The sequence below is a fragment of the Quercus suber genome, unplaced genomic scaffold (genome assembly GCF_002906115.3).
Source record: "Quercus suber isolate HL8 unplaced genomic scaffold, Cork oak 2.0 scaffold_229, whole genome shotgun sequence".
Lineage (NCBI taxonomy): Eukaryota > Viridiplantae > Streptophyta > Magnoliopsida > Fagales > Fagaceae > Quercus > Quercus suber.
Window position 1 is genome coordinate 591,490 of NW_027069687.1, and position 19,125 is coordinate 610,614.

Below are 19,125 nucleotides of genomic sequence, written 5' to 3' on the forward strand. Positions count from 1 at the left end.
ATCCCTATCTAGCCATCCCAATTTCTCATCAGTATGGGTTATTTCATTAAAATCTTCATAGACAACCGAGGGCATATCACATTGTTTATTCAAAGATTCTAAAAGACTCCAAGAAATTTTTCTCTTACCCGAGTCAAATTGGCAATAAAATCCAGTTGCTTTCCACAGAGCTTGTCCTGCCTCACGCACCACCACGACATCTATGTGAGAATTAGAGCAACTCTTCAGCCATATCTCTGTTCCTTTCTTCCAAATCATAGCTAAGCCTTCACTTTTTCCGTCACTGGGCACGATAATCCCCACCGTGTACCCTATTTTATTTTGGAATCCCTTCATCTTACTTGAACTCACTTTGGTCTCAGATAGAAAGACCAGGATCGGATTCTTCACTTTCACCTTGTCAGTGAGAGTTCGAATTGCCGAGGGTGATCCAAGACCCCGGCAATTCCATGCTAGAAGACTCATTGAGCTTGGCGGCGTTGCGTCGCAGTTGTCGCCACTCCGCCATCCATGGTAGTGTTCTCCTTCCCTAACGCTCTGCTCTCTTTACACCCTTTATTGCATTTGACCTCAATGACATTTGATTCCAACTACTGCAATGGAACTGGGCTCTCATGTTTTACTTGGCTTTGAATTATGGGCTTGACTTCAGTTGGACTTGGTTGCTCTTTTAAATTTTTGGGCTGAACCTCCCCTGCCTTTTGCTTCTAGTGCCCACTCGTTGGGCCTAGACACTCAGCAACCCAACCCACTTCTTCCTTGTATAACATTAACATTGGGCCTTGGGCTGCCTCTACCTTATCGGGCTTTACCTCTCCCTGGTGCTCACCAGATGATTGGCCCTCGTTAAAAACAAACTTTGGAACCTCCTGCCATGGTGTCATTGTCTCCCACTACATCTTATCCTTCCCTTTTCCTCGAGACTCATTTTCCAATATAGGTTTATATCCTAGGATAGGCAAAGTGAACTTTGGTGACTTCCCTGCCTTCCCCTTTCGTGTTTAGGCACACTACCCTGTACCTCCTCGTCTGTCTTGTTTGGCGTTTTCCTATTGTTTCCACCTTCGTGGACTAGAATCGTTGACTTCGATTTCCCACTCTCCCCTTTCAATCCTAATTCGAGTTGGTTTTTCTCCACCGCATCGCCGCCGGCCTACTGGACCACCAATTCCATCCGAGCACTTCTCCCTTGGTTGGGTTCTTTGAACTTATCCATTGGACTCTTTCTTCCTATTTGATCTATCTCTCTCACAAGCTTTCTTAATAGCTCCCCTCTTAGCCAAGCACCATACTAGAATTCCTTCATCTTAGATTGTTCACCCCTCTTTTCCACCTCAGTGCAATCTTTCATGCCATGGTTTAACAGACCACAATGATAGCAAAAAATTGGAAGTCTCTCGTATTTGAACTGAACTCACCTTCCTTCCCCTCCTTCGATGGTGACCCTCTTTCCTCAGATTAATCTTTGTGTAACATCCACCATCACTCAGACTCTCAAGCATTTCCCTTACTGCACTCCACTCTCTGTGACGTCCACCTCTACCACTTCGCCTATTGTTGCACCAATTGAGTACCCTGTTTCCCTCGTTCTGCTTTTTAGTGGCAAATTATGTATCTGAATCCAAAAGGGAGACCATTTGAGAACCACTTCCTTTGGCATTTGCTCCCCTTTAAATTCTTGTAAGATAATCAATTGTTTATCGTAGCTCCAGGGTCACATTTCCATTATTTTCTTCTTGTCCCTTTCGTCCCCGAACTCCACTATGAACAGCTCGTCCTCTAACTCTGAAATCTACATACTTTTATTCGATTTCCACACCATTCTAAGGTTCTTTCATAGTGCATCCAGTGAGATGCTTCTTTATGATAACACTTTCATAACTAAATAGTTTATGCCCAACTTTCTTGCTGCTTTTATGCTATTGCTACCCAACACCACCTGCTCATCCTTTTCTTCAATGAGGGATAGCTTTTTCCAGAATGCTTCTAGCTCGTCTTCCAAACTTTATTTTTCAAAAAGACCTCACCAGACGGAGGCCACTGACCTCTTGCAGAGGTTACAACCTTACAGGACTTCTACCGCTTCCACATGCATGAGAGCATGAGAGCACAAGAGTCTGAGCTGAGGTTTTGAGTTTTAGGGATTTTGATTTGGGCAACAAAGATGATGTTGTTTGGTAACAGGTTTTTTCTATTCAAGTAGGAATAGTGTGCATTTGTTGACTAGATTAAAAAGTGCTGGACGGTGGGTTAGGCGTTTATTTTTTATTGAGGTGGCATGACACCTGCTTAGCCAAGTAAGTGATATAAACTTACATTAAAAAAAATTATGTAAACATATAATGCCTATGATAAAAACACTAAAGATAACATCAAACAAAGAATCAGGTGTATCCTATGTAACAAAGTGGGAAATCATGGGAAAGAAACTCATCTTGCTTTAGAATCATAGATTTGAGATTGTTTAACCGACCTATCAGTACCTACAATACTGAGATTAGATTGAGAGAACAAGAATAATAATAAAACAAAATAATTTAGGTAATCAAAACTCAAGAACAAAATATTTTGAAAAGGTAAAAAGAGGTTTTAGAAGACCAAAAAAAGGTGCAAAGGTGCTATGGTGACTTTAGAAAAGATGAACTAGGGTTTATAAAAGATGAAGGCACTCTTTATAGCTAGGGCTTTGATTGGAGACAAAAGGTGAGTATTTATACATTAAAACTAGGGTTTTCAGGGCTATTTTAAGGCATTTGGACGTTTCCAAAGATCTAGGGGTCGTCCTACATCAAAGAATGATGTTTTGGGCCTTTAAAACTAAAGTTCTAAGGATCTGGAAACAAAGGTGCATATGCAGTCTCAACATTGTGTATGCACCTTTAACCTCATGCGTATGCATGTTTATCCCCATGACTTTGGCTCGACTTCAAACAGTCATAACTCACTTGATATAAATCCAAATCATGCAAAATTTATGTTCAAATTGAAGCACATGATGTCTAGTTTCCAATGAAACAAACCTCACTCAATATCAAAAATTATAGTCAAAACAGGAAGAAAATGTCATTTTTTAGCATCGTTTTCAAAGTGATTTTAGCACTTTTGAGTTGTGATTACTTCCAAACTATTGTAAATTCTTTAATAACCCTTGGTTGACATATGTCAAGCTCATCATTGTGAGGGGGGGGAGGGAACTAAAAGTTATTAGCAGTTACAAAATGAGGTGTCTACAATTGCCCCTCTTTTAACTATGCCTGCATTGCAAGTATAGTTAAAATCCTAAAGAGATAAAACATTTTGTAAGTTAATAAACTTTTGAGTCCACACACACACGTTACACATAAACACACAAACATGCAAGCAAATGCAAACATGGCCTATGCAAAAAACAAAAAAAGTGATTAGTGCACTTCCAACAAGAAGTGCGAAAAACCACATGAGACACAAAAGAAAATCTAGGATGTTTTCAAGTTTTAAGGACTCTCCTTTTAGTTTTAAGGACCTCTACCTGATCATGATACATATACATGCAAGCAATCATGCAAACAAGAAATGTACCATAAGAGAAATAAAAGAAAATCAGAGATATTTTCGACCTTTAAGGCCTCCACCTTTGAGTTTTAAGGACCTTGGGGGGACCACTCGAAGTGAACATTTATGTCCAAGCATAAAAGAGGCTACTAAAAAAAATGAGCATTTATGCCAAAAGCAACCACTCAACTGAGCATTTACCTCCAAACACAAACAAGCCTCTCAAAAATGAGCATTTACACCAAAAGGACCACTCAATCGAGCATTTACTTCCAAACACAATAGGCCACTTAAGAATGAGCATTTACGCCAAAGAGGCCACTTGACCGATACATCCAAACACAAACAAACCACTTAAGAATGAACATTTATGCCAAAGGGACCATTCGACCGAGCATTTACGTCCAAACACAAACAGTTACACATGGCTCACACAAACACACAATCACATAAGATTTGCAAGAAGAAACACGCAAGACTCATGCAAATATTAAAGACGTATACAAGGATGCAAAACACAAACACACAAAGAAATATGTGATCACAAAATACATAATAAACAATCACACATAACTTACATGAACAACAGAGATGCATACAAAAGTTTAGTAACACAAAATATGATCACAAAAGACTTACATTAAACATCAAAGATGCATATGGCCACAAAAGATTTGCACATAACAACATAGGGGTTACACAAACATAACCATTTATGCAAACACACAAGATTCACACAAAAAGACAGAGAAGATGGGCTTAGGGCTTAAACCAAAATGAGGATGGCCCCAGGGCCCAACACAAAACAAGGAGAGGCCTAAGGCCCAAACGAAGTATGAAATGGACCTAAGGTCCAAAATAAAACAAGGATGCAAACAAGCAAACAAACACATGAAGAACCGCATGAGACATCAAAAATGCAAACAACCACACAAGACAACAAAAACAAACAACAAAAGATCACAGATCAACTGCAAGGATTGCAAGCAAACATGAAGATGCAAAAGACAAAGACAGACACGACAACTTTTAAAGAAGAGACAAACATAGATATACACAAAACAAATGACAACAAAGATGACAAGAGGAACACAGAGCAGACTTTAAGAAGAGAAGACACATAAAAAGATCATCCTAATGGGCATGGTAAAAATGGGAACTAAACACTCGATTTATTGTTGATAACTTTCAAAACATTCAATCATTAGGATGAATCCTCCTTGTAGGGTCCACCCTACCTATAGCTTGGCTAATTCACTTCCTTTTCTTTTTCTTTTTCTTTTTCTTTTTTATTATTATTTTTTTAGGCTCTAACTTTTACCTAGACCGCCCTTGTGCATTTTCAGCCTTGTGGGTTCTTTTACCTTTACAAGAAACAAACAAATAATAAGTAATGAGTAAGTGCTACAACTTATTCTCATAAAAATCTAGCTAATTCAAATTCTCAATACATGATATTATGTGGCTACACCTTACAAGGTTGCCTATGTACCCAAAAGGGATCAAGCTTAACGTAGTTCACACAAACAACTTCTTCATTTTCACTTTCTCCATTCTCACTTTTTTTGCTATATTTCACTTCACATTTCACTTCTTTTTGTTCACTTTTGATTCACTTTACTTCACTTTTTTTTTCTTTTACTCCACTTCTTGCCCTTAGTGTAAGGGGTAGTTCTTAACAAGGGTTACTTTGAAAGAAAACAACTTTGAAGGCTCAAAATGGGTGAGAAAAGGTAAACGTGTTTAGGATAGCTGAATAATGACTTCTCTTCATCCTAATTTTCATTATTCAATTATTGGCAAACATGCAACATCATTGTCGATGCCTCGCGGCGATGCTCGCACGCATCCCCATGTGTCGGGGGGCTGTTGAGCTTAGGTGCTATGAAAAATGGTAAATCTCTGGTGTGTGACTGAATTAAGTCAATTTTAATCTATTATTACCAAAGGTAGTGAAGTCACTACCAATCATTGGGTTTTTTTATTTTTCTAAAGTGTTATTGGTCACCTGACTCTATTTGATTTTATTACTAGTCCAAGGCTAAGAAAAATGGTTGTTTTCCCTAATCTAACATGGATGGTAAAAAAATCTTGATTTTTGAGTTCGAAAGTCTAGTTACATGTGGGGAAGGTGTTAGGCACCTCACAATGCCTTTCTGAAGATAGTCCTATGTTTTGGTAAAATCTTAATTTTCAAATATTGGCAGTTAAAAACAAGCTATTGGCATTAGCTTTGGGGGTTTTAAAAGAATTAGGCTTTGAGGTTTAATTTTGGAAAGGGGTGTGGCCTTTATTAATGATTTGCTGGCACATTTGGAATTGTTACCAAATTTCCATAGTGAATATCCGACAGCATTTCGCCTTATATTCGTGGCAAAAATCAGGCAATATTTTGCCTTAAATGTGTCATAGCACACAAAATACTATTTGACCAAGCTTTTGCTATGAGAAACGGCAAAAAGATGCCCCATTTTCATAGTGAAAATCCGACAAAGTTTCGCATTTGGTGCCCTATAGCGCACCGACAGGATTTCATATCTATGTATACAGTATGCATCAATATGTTCTACTAAGGCAAGCCGAAACTCACCAAAGCGTTAAGCACATTGACGCATGTTGCATACATGAGGAAACTAATGTAACTAGCTAACATGGATCGAAGCAATCACACTGCGACAATCATGCACACAATGTAGCATGAATATGCATCTACGGCAATCGCCTTGAATGCATACCCACACTCCAAGGTCAAGAGCTCCCATGATCACGAAGGGTACCCTCCTAATCATGTGAGTCCATCATACAAAGTGCATGACCATCTTTAAACAAGCAGATATATATATATATATATATATATTGATGATGCATGAAAATCAATAGACTAGAATGCTTCAGACTATGGTAATGGCTGTAAGTCCTAAAAAGAATGAAAGAATTGTCAAGGGTGAACAGTGTGACCCGGCCAAGGACCCTTCGATGGTTAAATCAGTTTTCTCTCTAGAATACAAGAATGGGAAATTGTGAATGGTAGAACCTACCTTGAGTGAAAGGGACTTGCTCCATTTATAGAGAGTTTAAAGTGGGTTTATTTGTGCAGCTCCTCCACCATCATGGGTGATGTGAGTAGTAAATGGAGAGAATGGGTAAATAGGGTACGTGGAGTGGATTACGGGATCATCCCTCCACGTTTTAAGAGTATATCATCATGGTCAGATCATATAGAACTTTATGAGTACTTATAGGATTTTCCAAGTGTTATCTAGTCTTCCTTACCATTGTGCTATGGATGACTTCCCTGGAATTAGATGGTCTTATTATAGAGGGACGTGCATTGTTCCTACGCTCGATGCCATTGTTAGTCTCCTCTTAAGGTCTTCTAGATGTGATCAGGTTATAGACGTGGTTTGTATGTGGACGACCACTACGGACGAACACCTCAGGTATGGCTGAGAAAAACCTCTTTTATACAACACCTCGTTTATAAGGACAAACTTCGCTGCTCTTACCCTTAGCTCCCTTACTTCTTCTCTATCTTTGGAAAGGTCTTCTGGATGTGATCAGGTTATGGATGTGGTTTGTATGTGGACGACCACTATGGACGAACGCTCTTAACTTGTGTTCCCATCATATATATATATATACATACATATATAGCATGCACAATGCAAGCACACAGAACAGGAAAATAAACTAGACATTGCCAACATTCCAAGGGTATAATCCAAGCAAGGTATTAGATAATGTAAAGATCAGTTATTGCCATACCTAAGGAACACAGCCCAAGCAAGGTACAAGAAAGATAAAGATCAAACATTGTCATACCCTAAGAATGCGGCCTAAGCAAGATACAAGGAAAGAAAGTCCTAGTTCTAGAAACATGGTTCTAAAGAGAAGGCTAAGAGAGAGAGAGAGAGAGAAAACCACATAGGGAGGCTAAGCCTCTTAATCTACTGATCATTGCCCTTTTTTGGATTGCTTCTTTTGCTTGAATTTTGCCATTTTTGCTTGCATTTTATAGAAGTTGTGCCCTCACTCCAAGCGTGTACATGCAAAAAACAAAGAAAACACAAAGCCAGCAAACAAGCAAAAGGGATAATAAAGAAGCAGAGAAAGCACTAGGCAAATACACAAGCCAAGCAAACAAGGAAAGAAAGCACACAAATGGGCAAACAAGCAAAGTTCCATTATACTGGAGTACGAACGACGTGTGTGCCACCAAGCAAAGTTCCTAAAAGGGACTCAGGATTTCGTGTACAAAGACAGGTGTGAACTCACACGAAATCATGGGTAGGAACCAAGTTTGTTGACACAAACAAGCACACAAAGACACATGTATGAACATATAAACAAAGATGCCAAAAAAAAAAAAAAAAAAAAAAGCAAGGAAACCTACGCGAGGTGGCAAAAAGCAAGCATAAAGGAAGCAAAGCATGTTATCACATAAAGGGGAGAGCTAAACATGCAATAAAGCACATACAAGGCTAACATGAGAAACCCTAACATGCAAAGCTAAACAAAAAGAGAGAAGGGCAAGCGGCAAGCAAGCCAACGTCTTGAAGGTGTACTCCCACACATGATTACATCCAAACAAACCACGAAAGGGGAAAGGATGCAACCAAACAAACAAAGAGGCACCAAAGGTGCAAACACACAAACCCACAAAGGGAAAACAACATATGAAGCATGGCAAGGATGCAATAAACAAGATCTAAGCACACAAGCATGGATCCAAACACAAAAAGCATGGAAAAGATCAAACAAAGCACAAACATGCAAAAAGGAACTAATCCAAACCCTTTATTGAACTTGGGTGTATGGATGTAGACCTAGACCACTAGATCTAGATCTACACCCTACCCAAAAGCCAAAACACAAGAAAGAGGCATAAACAAGATGTGCAAAAGCTAAAAAGCACTAGGCATAGCATCCAAACAAAGCATTAAGCATATAAACATAGCAAGAAGCACAAACAAGAAATTTATACATATCATAGCCCAAGAAGGCCAAGCTAACAAAGTCAAAATAATAAAACATGTTAAGAAAGCAAGTAGACATGCTAGGAAAGCAATAAAACATGTTAAGAAGCAAAAGAAAGTGATGATCTCATCAAGGTTCATTGCTTCCAGATGAATTTTGACATCAAGGATCCATGATAAGTAATTATTGTCCGAGGTGTCATGGGCAATGAATTCAAGTTTTGTAAGGTTCGACATTTATATCAATGTGATTACAAATAAATAGGATAATTAAATTACTAATTCATCTTATAAGAAATAAGTAGGATAATAAAATTACTAATTCTTTGGGAGAAAACTTACTATGAGCTTAGAGCACTACACAAATAACCTTTAATGTTCAAGGACCAAAAGAAGTACAAATTCCTTTCAAAATTGGGTAGAGTTTCATGATAATAATGTGTTATAAAATAAAGAAAATAGATCAAACAAAGTGCCATGAATAACAAGGAAATTATATAAACTCTTGTATTATTCAAATGGTCATTCACTATCTTATCTCTTAATTAATACTAGATAGGCGGATACAATATAATATATTTGATATATATATTAATTCTCTATCATATTCAACAAGGTTTTCTCTCATGTATATATATATATATATAGCCTTAGAATGCCTATTGAGTTTAAGGGATAAGGTTGCATTAATGAGCATAATAACAAGTAGATCTGGAGTAGATTTGGTTATACATTGTCCAAGTAAACTTTTATTTCTAACAGATAAAACTATAAATTGCAAATTGCACTTGTTGGCATCATTTCCATTTATTTCTTTCTTTCTTTTCTTTTTTCTTTTTTTTTCTTTTTTTTTTTTTTCTTTTTCTTTTTCTTTTTTTTTTTTTTTTAAAAGAGAAGGTTAGACTTTTTTTCAAGGTATATTTAAAGGAGGGACAAAACTGCATTTGTTTCCCTCTATAAAATAATTTCCTTATTCCAGGTGTTATAATTTTCTCAAAGATTAATAACCATGTCATCGATCAATTGTTAAAATTCAAGTTTTTGTAGTTTAAAATAATGCATAAAAGATTAGTTTATAGATCAAATGGTAAATAACATCTAATTGATATGAAAATTGGCATGCATGTTAAGAACATATAGAACATGTAATTCAATGGTTAGATTTTCAAAAAATTAGTTTAATAACAAGTTATTAGGTAGTATAACATTGCTTAGAGTTACACTAGGTGTAACATGAACCTAACTCTATATATATATATATATATAAAAACACTGCAAAAACTGAACCACTAGTTCAACCCTCAAAACTAGGAACTGGAGCGGTTGGACTGGTTCAAGAACAATTCAGTCAAATCATTTTGAGCCACACAAAAATCATAGGTGAAAATGGCCAAATACCACTGTTAGCCAAAATTATTAGTGTTCTATCACTGTTTGAGCAATATTTAGCAATGCACCCAAGTTTGATGTGAATTACCTTTGATTCGTGATTTAAGGAAGCATGCATGCACGGCTGAAACATGATTTCTCGTTCACTTGAAGCATGCACCCAAGCATACATGTGTTTGGGTAGGGGAATGGTATGTCAGTATTTCCCAAAACTTGTTCCCCTACCTGCTAGACCACTATTCCCTCTTACTTGAAATGAGGTGTAATGGGTTCGGACTTTGGAGCACATGAATGAGCTTGTTGTGCTTGAAGGATTAAAAGGCCTAATATCTAAATTTTTAGACATTTGTGACCTTGAACTTTGTGGAATTGGGGTCATTTATAATGTAACAAAAAATAAAAAAGTCCTTAACATGTTTTTAGCACAACTATTGTAGTTGTGGAGTTATATGGTTTTCGGAAAATGACAGCACAGGTGTCCTGCTGCCAGCAGGTTTTCGTTGGGTGGGTATACTTAGTGGTGAGGTGTACTCAAATGAGGTGACTCCCACACAGTGGTACAGGCGGGCCCCGGAGATCGGGCTAACCTGTCCCGAGGCCACTAGCTCCCTGCCCGAGGGTGTAATATGACCATAAAGACCCTCATTTAACTCCTCCTCAAAAAAAAAAAAAAAAAAAAACAAAAAAAAAAAAAAAAGACAGCACAGCAACTGTCTACCAGAAGCAAAAAGGCTAGGGACTTCAAAGGAACCAGGAAGAGGAAGTCAGGAAATCAGTCCCCAACTTAAATAACAAAAGAGTATTTCTATTTGTTTCATTATAATCAAATACATGGGTTATCTCTTCCCTAAAGAAAGAGAACAACTGAGACCAAGAATAGCCCTGCAGCAGGCTCTGGCCCATGGATTGAAGCTTTCAGATTTCCATGTATCCATTACCCAGAACCTTTCTCATCAAAATGTTGAGCCATTGAACCCAAAGAAAGATCGCTGCACCAAGAAAAAGGAAGAGCATATAACTTAATTAGTAAACAAAAAATGTATTACTACAAAGGTAACTTTTGACAATTACATGGAAGAATATAGCTGAAGTTCCCTTTTGGCACACAGTGACTAGTGCCCTATTTATGTTTCAGCAGCATATAGTTCCCCAGTACAGTCTTTCCATGAACATTTAAACCAGTTTATGACTACGGCAAAGCACCGAGCTATAAGGTGCAATTAACTCTGAAGTGGGGCAAAAATTTAATCAAATTTTGCTAAGCTTCATCTTAAAAGATGTTAGACTCAAACCAAGGAGTTCTGGTTGAAATGACATTTATTCTGCAATGAAAATTTTGAGGGTGAAATCATGGCATGGTTTCAAGACTCAATGGGTGCATATGTAACTTACCAATTAAAAATAAATAAATAAAAGGTAGTCTTGCATCTATCCTCCAAATGCCCATAAATTGATAAATTTTTTGATCAGTTCCTACACTACACCTCGACCTAAAGTTAAACGTTTATGCATTTGGTAACTATTTTTGACAATTTGTAATGATTCTACATCTTTCATTATCTTGTCAAGCCATTCATTGAATCAACAATCTCAGAACTACTTTCCTTAATAGTCTTGCCTTCCACCCCAGGTAATTACAAATTATAAAGAAACCACCATCCGTGCAAGAGTATTCAGTGTCCCCTTTAAGATCAGACTACCATTGAACTGAGTTTAATATCAAATACAAAATGATTTCTGAGGGGACAAATTGGTTCTGCTATGTATAACAGTACAATAATGTGTAAAAAATTTAAAGGGATAAAATATCTAAGAGATAATCAGATATTAGACCAAAATTAGCTAGAAACAGCAATGCATGAAAAGTGAAAACTCTTTCTTCAAAAGAAGATAGTAAATGCTTTCTGATATTGCCTTTACCAGTGAAAAATCTTGCTTGCTTACATATAGAAATCAAGCAAGAAAGAAAATGTAAATGATGATTCCAATACCCACTAATATTGTCAATCAGTTTCCATGTTCGAAGAAAAAGAGTTTTTGGGTTGGGAAAATTGTTGAGACAAGGGGTAGCAAAGAAAGATTAAATCTTGGTGATGGTAAAGGAGTTATAAAATGCTAAACAAAATATGCAACTAAGCAGGGAATCATGGGGGAAACTATGTTATGATGATTCTAAATATTTACAGAAGATGCCGCTTTGTGATACCAATTATGGCAGGTGAAAGTATTTTTATCTCGCATACAAACAAAAACAGAGGCATACTAATTAGCTGCAAATTTTAAAGTAACTCGTGTGTGTGTGTGTGTGTATAACAAAGTAAAAAACGAATTGAAGTAAGAAAATATACCTGAACATCATAAAATTTAATATAAAAGCGGGAGCTGTGTATAGATAGCTTAGTTTGAAGAATGTCTGCAATTGTTGAACTCAATTTTGCATTAACGCTTGGTCCAAGTCCCCCAATGGAGACCAATTCTCCATATGCAGCTGGCTCTTCCGTGCCCGCAAATTCAATAGGCACTCCACCATTAATCAAAATCATCACATACTGAAGAAGAAGAAGAAGAAGAATAAGGAATATATAATGAAATTAAGTAAGCAAAATCAAGCCCACTAGTGTGTGTATAAGAGTTTTTTTTTTTTTGTCTAACTAGCGAAGTCCACACAAGATATAAAAAGAAGAAGAAGAAAAAGAAGGGGACTTAACAGACTCGGGTTTGCCAATGATTTTGGAGACAGCTTTGGTGGCGTCCTTGAGAATATCAGAGGCGATTACTGCATCCACTGGCACATTCGTAAATAGATTCAAGCTTGGCATTTCTTTCTTTCTACTCACCTCACGGTCCTCACCTGCTGCTGCGTTTACTATCTTATCTATATGGATGCCTGCCTTCCAATTTTATCCCCATTCAAGGGTTTCTATTTGTACTTGTAGATAACGGCTGTTATTGTTTTTTTTTTTTTTTTTTTTTTTTTTTTAAGGGTAAAATCCAATTTAATTTTAACAACCGAAACTTTTATTTTGATTGTCAAATTACTTCCTAAGGTTTCCTTTCTTTTTTGATAAATACTTCCTAAATCCTAAGGTTTCATTTTGTAAATTAAATAATATCGCCTAAGACTAAGATATGATATTCTTTTTTATNTTAATAAATTTTGTTGTTTGGTGAGTATTTTTTTTTTTTTTAAATGGCTTTATTTGCTATCGAATTATAAACATTTATTTTGATAAATTGAATGATAAAATTCACAAAAATTAAATCTAAAAGACTAGTTTAATAATTGAAGTAAAATCCAAGGGTGTAAATTGAATTTTAGTTTTTTATATTTTATACTAGCCTGTAGTGCCTAGTGTGTGTTTTTTTTTTTTTTTTTTTTTTAACTTTCAATTCTTTATTTTGAGAAAAGTTGCATTTTTTTTTGGGCAATGTGAGTGTGAATAGAATTTTTTTTTTTTTCTTTCTTTTTATTGAAGTGTATTGTCTCTCAATTTTTTTCATTGAAATTTTTTTTTTAGTGTTTGGTTGAGTATTTGAAAATGCCAAGAAATCATTTTTAATTGTTTGTTTCATAGTAAAATGAAATGAAAAAAAAAAAAAGTTCTTAATCTCACCATCCATCAAATCCAAGCAACTTACCAACCACCACCAGGTCGACGAAAACCAACCCACCCCACTCCATCAACCACCCAAACCTCCACCAAACCAGTGCAAACTCTTGCACACCACTCAACTGACCACTCAAATCCAGAGAGAGAGAGAGAGAGAGCCACCACCGCAACCCATAAACCACCCAAAATACCCAAATCAAAAAACCCTTACAACGGAAAATATATATAAATAAAAAATAAAAAATAAAAGATCTAAGAACCGTTGGGTGAACCAACAATAGTGGAGGTTGGGCCAATGATGGAGGATACTAAACCAAAGGTCAAACCAAGGAAAAAAAAATGAAAGCTTAAGAAGTTCAAACCAAGAACAAGTGGGTGGAGCCTGATGATGAGTGGCTTTCTAGTCTAGTTTGTGAGAGAAAGAAAGAGAACCTGACAGTGAGAGAAGGGAGAGTTATGTGAATGAAATTGTAAAATATTTTACACTTGTTTTAAACGTAAAACGTTTTACATGTTTTTATTTACATTTTACCGTTGATTGTAAAATATTTTATAGTTAACCACATTTTACTCCCAAACAAACATCATAAAATGCATAAAAGCAAAGCAAACAAATGGAGCATACTTTCAAATAAATAATAGGGTTAATTTTGAAAGTAAAAAATTGGATTGCAGAAAGTTTTAATTCTTTTAATGATAGTTTACTAAACCGTATCAAAAATATTGTTATGATCCTAATGTTCTACATGAATTAAATGTAAGCTTAGCCATGTGTTTATAAGTTCTTAAACACCCTCAACCTTGCAGGTCGATTTTCAAGAGTGAGTTCTAACCATGAGTTCCTAACAAATATATAGTTTACTACACTAGCATCACTTAATTATTGTTTCGTTTTTCTTCTCTTTCTTTTATTACATAATAAGTAACCAGAAATGTTACCACCCGCCCGACCAAGGACCCACAAACTGTTTCGACCTACGATTAGTTTAATTCCTTACCTTTTAATTAGACTCTCATTATGATTTTATTCCATTTTATTTTAGTCTGGAGGAATATGTAACATATATACAAAGAAGCATGAATGAAATGGAGTTAACCGGCTGTACAAAGACCCACCCGTTGGTCGAGTTAATCCAGTGTTTTCTCCAACTTTGACCTCATCCAGTTTGGTGAAGGAACAACACTTTTACTATAGGTTTCAGGCCCAACCAGCAACCATGCTTAAGCAAGTTATGCCTAGTAGAACCCAGGTTAGAGTTTTATTATGAGCCACGAGCTACTCTCTCTGTGAATATGCCCGTGGGTGCAGATTTTGATAAAGAAAATCAAACTTTTAGGACCATAAGGAAAATCACTACTATCTCATTACATTTTCTGTCCCTCTTTTCAAGCTTAGCCACCCGAAAATTACTCACAGATCGTAGCTGTATTACATAAAATCAAGGCAGAAACAACTTCTGGTGACTTTACACAAACTACATTCGGAATTTAGTCATCTCTAATCAGAATTAATTGGAAAGAAATTAGTCCACACGTACAAATTTGCCAGTAGTCTTTCATCACCTCAAAGCCTGAAAGCACTGTAGCCTCCTAAACTCGAAGATCCATACCCACCATATGATTGTGAGGAGAACGAAGATGAAGGGTAAGATGTACTGCCCAACTGAGAGTAGGAATACCTCAAACCAGAATCTAGCCCTCCATAGCTGCTTGTAACGGGTTCATTGTGACTATTTATAGCTTCCTGCAAATAGAGAAATTACATCTAGTATAGTCATGCTCAAATGGCGCCTTCTTCCCATTAGAATGGGTCAAGATCATGGAATCAAACTCCACTAACTGGGAGTCTAACTCTACCAATATCAACTATCAAGTTAAACAAAAATTTCTGAGGAAGACCAGAAAATTGAAAACTCAATACTAAAACAACACCAGGGTTCAGTTCGTTAAAAATTTAAAATTGGAAAATGATGAGGACATCAAACCTTATTAGATTGGATTTTTTATGTAGTTGGATTAGTTTGGGATTCCATTGTTTATTTTTGAGATTAGATAAGTATTAGTATTTGAGTTCAATTAGGATTAGTTTTGGTATGTTGTTATCTTTATCTCTTTATTTTCCAAATCTAGCTCTATATAAGAGATCACTAGTTCATTTGTATTGGGAGATTAGACGTGATTAATGAAATTTAGATTGAATATTTTCCAATAGTTGGGTGCTGACTCCTAATGCCTTAGTTGCTGGTGCCTAAGGGTTTAGCTTGGTGCTTATTTGAGTTTTTTCAAGTGACCCTAAGTGCTAATTCTTAGGTTTACCCTTTAATTTTCTTGTTCTTTTTTTTTTTTCTATTGATTTTTATTTCAACATTTTCACCCCATGGTAGAATACTTGAGTCAATAGGAACATATAAGCATCATGAGGTAAGTAAACAATTTCCAGCAAATGATAATCCCTATAAAATCAATGCTAATTCAGATTACATCAAATTTCAAGCAGGGGATTATGTCATGGTTCCAAGTAAGCAACAAGCTTGTAGTGCTGAATCACTAAAAATGTTGAAACATGTTGGACCAAATGCTAGTCTTGATTTTCAAACTGATTACAAAACTGACTCCATCTTTAATAATGAGAATTTGGCTATTTTATAAAGGTCCAGCAGTTTAAAACCAACCCCGTGATTTTGTTCAAATCCCTATGGTTTATTTCTACCAGGGATGGAGAAATTCAGTGCTTCCTAGTTTGCTGGAAGGGACAACCAATATCAGACTACACTTGGATCACAAGAGAGGAATTACAATTTACAAAATCTTGATCCAGATTTGCTAGAGTACTACTCAGAGTTATACTTGACGGGGCAGAGTCTTCCCCACCCCGGGAGAGTTAATGAGGATACCACACCTTACTAGATTGGATTTCTTATGTAGTTGGATTAGTTTAGGATTTCTTTGCTAATTTTCTAGATTAGATAAGTATTAGTATTTGAGTTCAATTAGGATAGTTTTGGTATGCTGTTATCTTTATCTTTTTATTTTCCAGTTCTAGCTCTATATAAGAGACTGGTTTATTTGTATTGGGAGATTAGACGTGATCAATGAAATTTAGATTGGATATTTTCCAATAGTTGGGTGCTGACTCCAAACACCTTAGGTGCTGATGCCTAAGATTTTAGTTTGGTGCTTATTCCAGGCGACCCTAAGTGCTGATTCTTAGGTTTACCCTTTAATATTCTTGCTCTTTTATTTTTTCTATTGATTGTCCTGCATCAGAAAATCAGTGAAAAAGGTTCCTACCTGAATCATATGTTGAGCTGTCTGCACCTGCGATGAGGTTCCTTTAATTTCCACAGTAATTTCATCAGGTAGTCCCCTGCTCTCTTGCACGGTTAAGAATGCTCCGCTACTACGACGAATGAGTGCAATATTGGTCCCTTTAGTCCCAAGTATAGCCTCAGCATAAGATAATGGGATTTGCATTGTTTGTGTAATCTGATTATAGGAAACAATGAATGAAATAATGTTAACAAAACTAGTAACCAAAATGAATGAAAAGAATGCAAGATCTAATCAACCTACAAACCATAAAATAAATAAATTATCCACCTTCTATGCTCAACGTTCAGGGAAGTATTATAAGAAAGAAGCAATGACCTGGAATTCTGGTGTCAGATTATAAAGAAAATGAATAATAAGGCCCGATGCAATCTTATATGGGTGGAGATATTTGTCATTTAATTTCAAGGCACAATAAATTTTGTTCCCACATCAATATCTAAATTATTCAATGTCATGAACTAGTCTGTAAGGTTTACGCCTTTAGGTGCATGTAGAATCAAACTTTTTGTGAAAATTTAACCAAAAAAATTATAGAAAATACCCCAGGCAGCACATCTGCAAGTTTTCAGAGAAGCATAGAGTATAGGAAAAGTGAAAAACAGTTGGTTTCATTAGACCCAAAGGCAAAGCACACACCAGGCACTTATCTTGTATCAACATAAAGGGCCAGTCAGCCAAGTCTTATATCTTGAAGAATTAAACTTCAAACTCAAATAATATAAGGAATAGTTAAAATGTTAACCTGAGTGACAATAGGAGCACCAGTACGACCAAGTCCTGAAGAACGAATCCCAGAAATCGTAGGATCTTGTCCATAGAGTGAAATTCCAGTGGCCGAGAGTTGAGACTCCAAACGAGTTTCACGATCTAGGAATAGAGAATCCTTCTTTGTGGACATTGAGAGAGGATAATCAGTGGGAATTGCAGTTTGAGAAGCAGTATGCAGTAAGGACTTGTCTGGCCAGGTATCAACTATGCGATCTTGTGAGACAGGCGCTGGTGCAGCATACTAAAATGAACATTGCAACGCAATTACTATGCCAGTGTAAAAAACCATAAATAACTAGACAATTTACAGGAAATGAGCTTACACTCTTTTCAAACAGTGGAAGAACACTATGATCAACCAAAAACTTCCTAAGGTGACCCACTACTGCTTCTAGAGCTTTGAGAACCTTCAAAGTTTCTCCCTGCACTTCCACAATCCTCTCATCTGTGGCAACATAGAATGGCACCTCATCTGCCAGCACAAAAATTAAGTATAATGTGCCTTCCTAATTGTAAAATAATAATTATTGGCAAGTGATAAAGAAATTAGCAAATTCAGAGAAGATGATTTATAGGCAATAATTCCATCTATTCATAGAGTCATAGACAAATACTTGAGAGGTCCATGGAGGATAGCGATGAAGTCATGGAAGATTAATATGCTATTACTTAGCAAATTTGCCTATTCAAGAATTATTTTATTGGGTCCTTGTGTGAAGCCCAATTGAAGTGAAAGTTGTGTCATTTTAACTAAGTACAAGTCTTTTAGGGTGAAAACAATTTTTAATTTGGGTTTTTATTTTATTAGTTATGATCAATTTTATATTTAGGGGCAAGTCTGTAATTTCTGCAATTCCTGATAATTAAGGGTATTTTGGTAATTTAGTTGAGTCTAGGATCTTCTAAGGTATTCTAAGTATCTTAGGTTTATTTTCTTTGGGTCTAAGTATTTATTAGGTTTGGTTTACTAGTCAAACTAGTAGTCCTAATACTAGTAGGAATCCTATTACTACTAGTACAAGTAAGAGTCTTAATCATAGTTGTTAGTAGCGTACGATACACGATACATATCGTGTACAAAAAGTTCTGTATCGTAAGGGCGTATCTTAAGTGTCCATAAATCATATCGCATTGTAGAATCGTACGTATTGTATTATACGATACATAGACAATAGACAAGTGTGTTTAAAATGAGTTTTTTTTTTTTTTTTTGGTTAAAATTTGTGCTTTAATTTAAGTCCAACAACATATTAGACATTTTTTAACATAAAATTATTGGGCTACTTTATTGAGCCCAATAGAATAATGTCCATGATTTTTTCACCCTCTCCTCTCTTTCTCCTATAAAATTTAGACTACACACTAAACACTTAATTTTGATATTTGCAAATTTCTTTTCTATACTATGAATAACATATTAATTGACAATATAATTATTTTTATTTTTGTTATAAGTCTAAGAAAGTAGAATGCCAAGAAAACATATATAAAAAATTATTAAAACAAATGAATAAGAA

General features: G+C 35.9%; 2 protein-coding genes across 2 annotated transcripts; both read right to left on the reverse strand.

Moving 5' to 3' along the window:
• Positions 1-10,660: 10,660 nt before the first annotated feature.
• On the reverse strand, positions 10,661-12,807 carry LOC112012605 (uncharacterized). The gene is made up of 3 exons (XM_024044981.2): positions 12,605-12,807; positions 12,245-12,445; positions 10,661-10,885 (listed from the first exon to the last, which is right to left on the reverse strand). Exons 1-3 carry the CDS (start codon positions 12,713-12,715, stop codon positions 10,850-10,852), a joined length of 348 nt encoding a protein of 115 aa, XP_023900749.1. The 5' UTR covers positions 12,716-12,807; the 3' UTR covers positions 10,661-10,849.
• Positions 12,808-14,849: 2,042 nt separating this feature from the next.
• LOC112012606 (RNA-binding KH domain-containing protein PEPPER) lies at positions 14,850-18,740 on the reverse strand. Its single transcript, XM_024044982.2, has 5 exons — positions 18,687-18,740; positions 17,932-18,114; positions 17,583-17,849; positions 16,799-16,993; positions 14,850-15,251 (listed from the first exon to the last, which is right to left on the reverse strand). Exons 1-5 carry the CDS (start codon positions 18,738-18,740, stop codon positions 15,072-15,074), a joined length of 879 nt encoding a protein of 292 aa, XP_023900750.1. The 3' UTR covers positions 14,850-15,071.
• Positions 18,741-19,125: the final 385 nt, after the last annotated feature.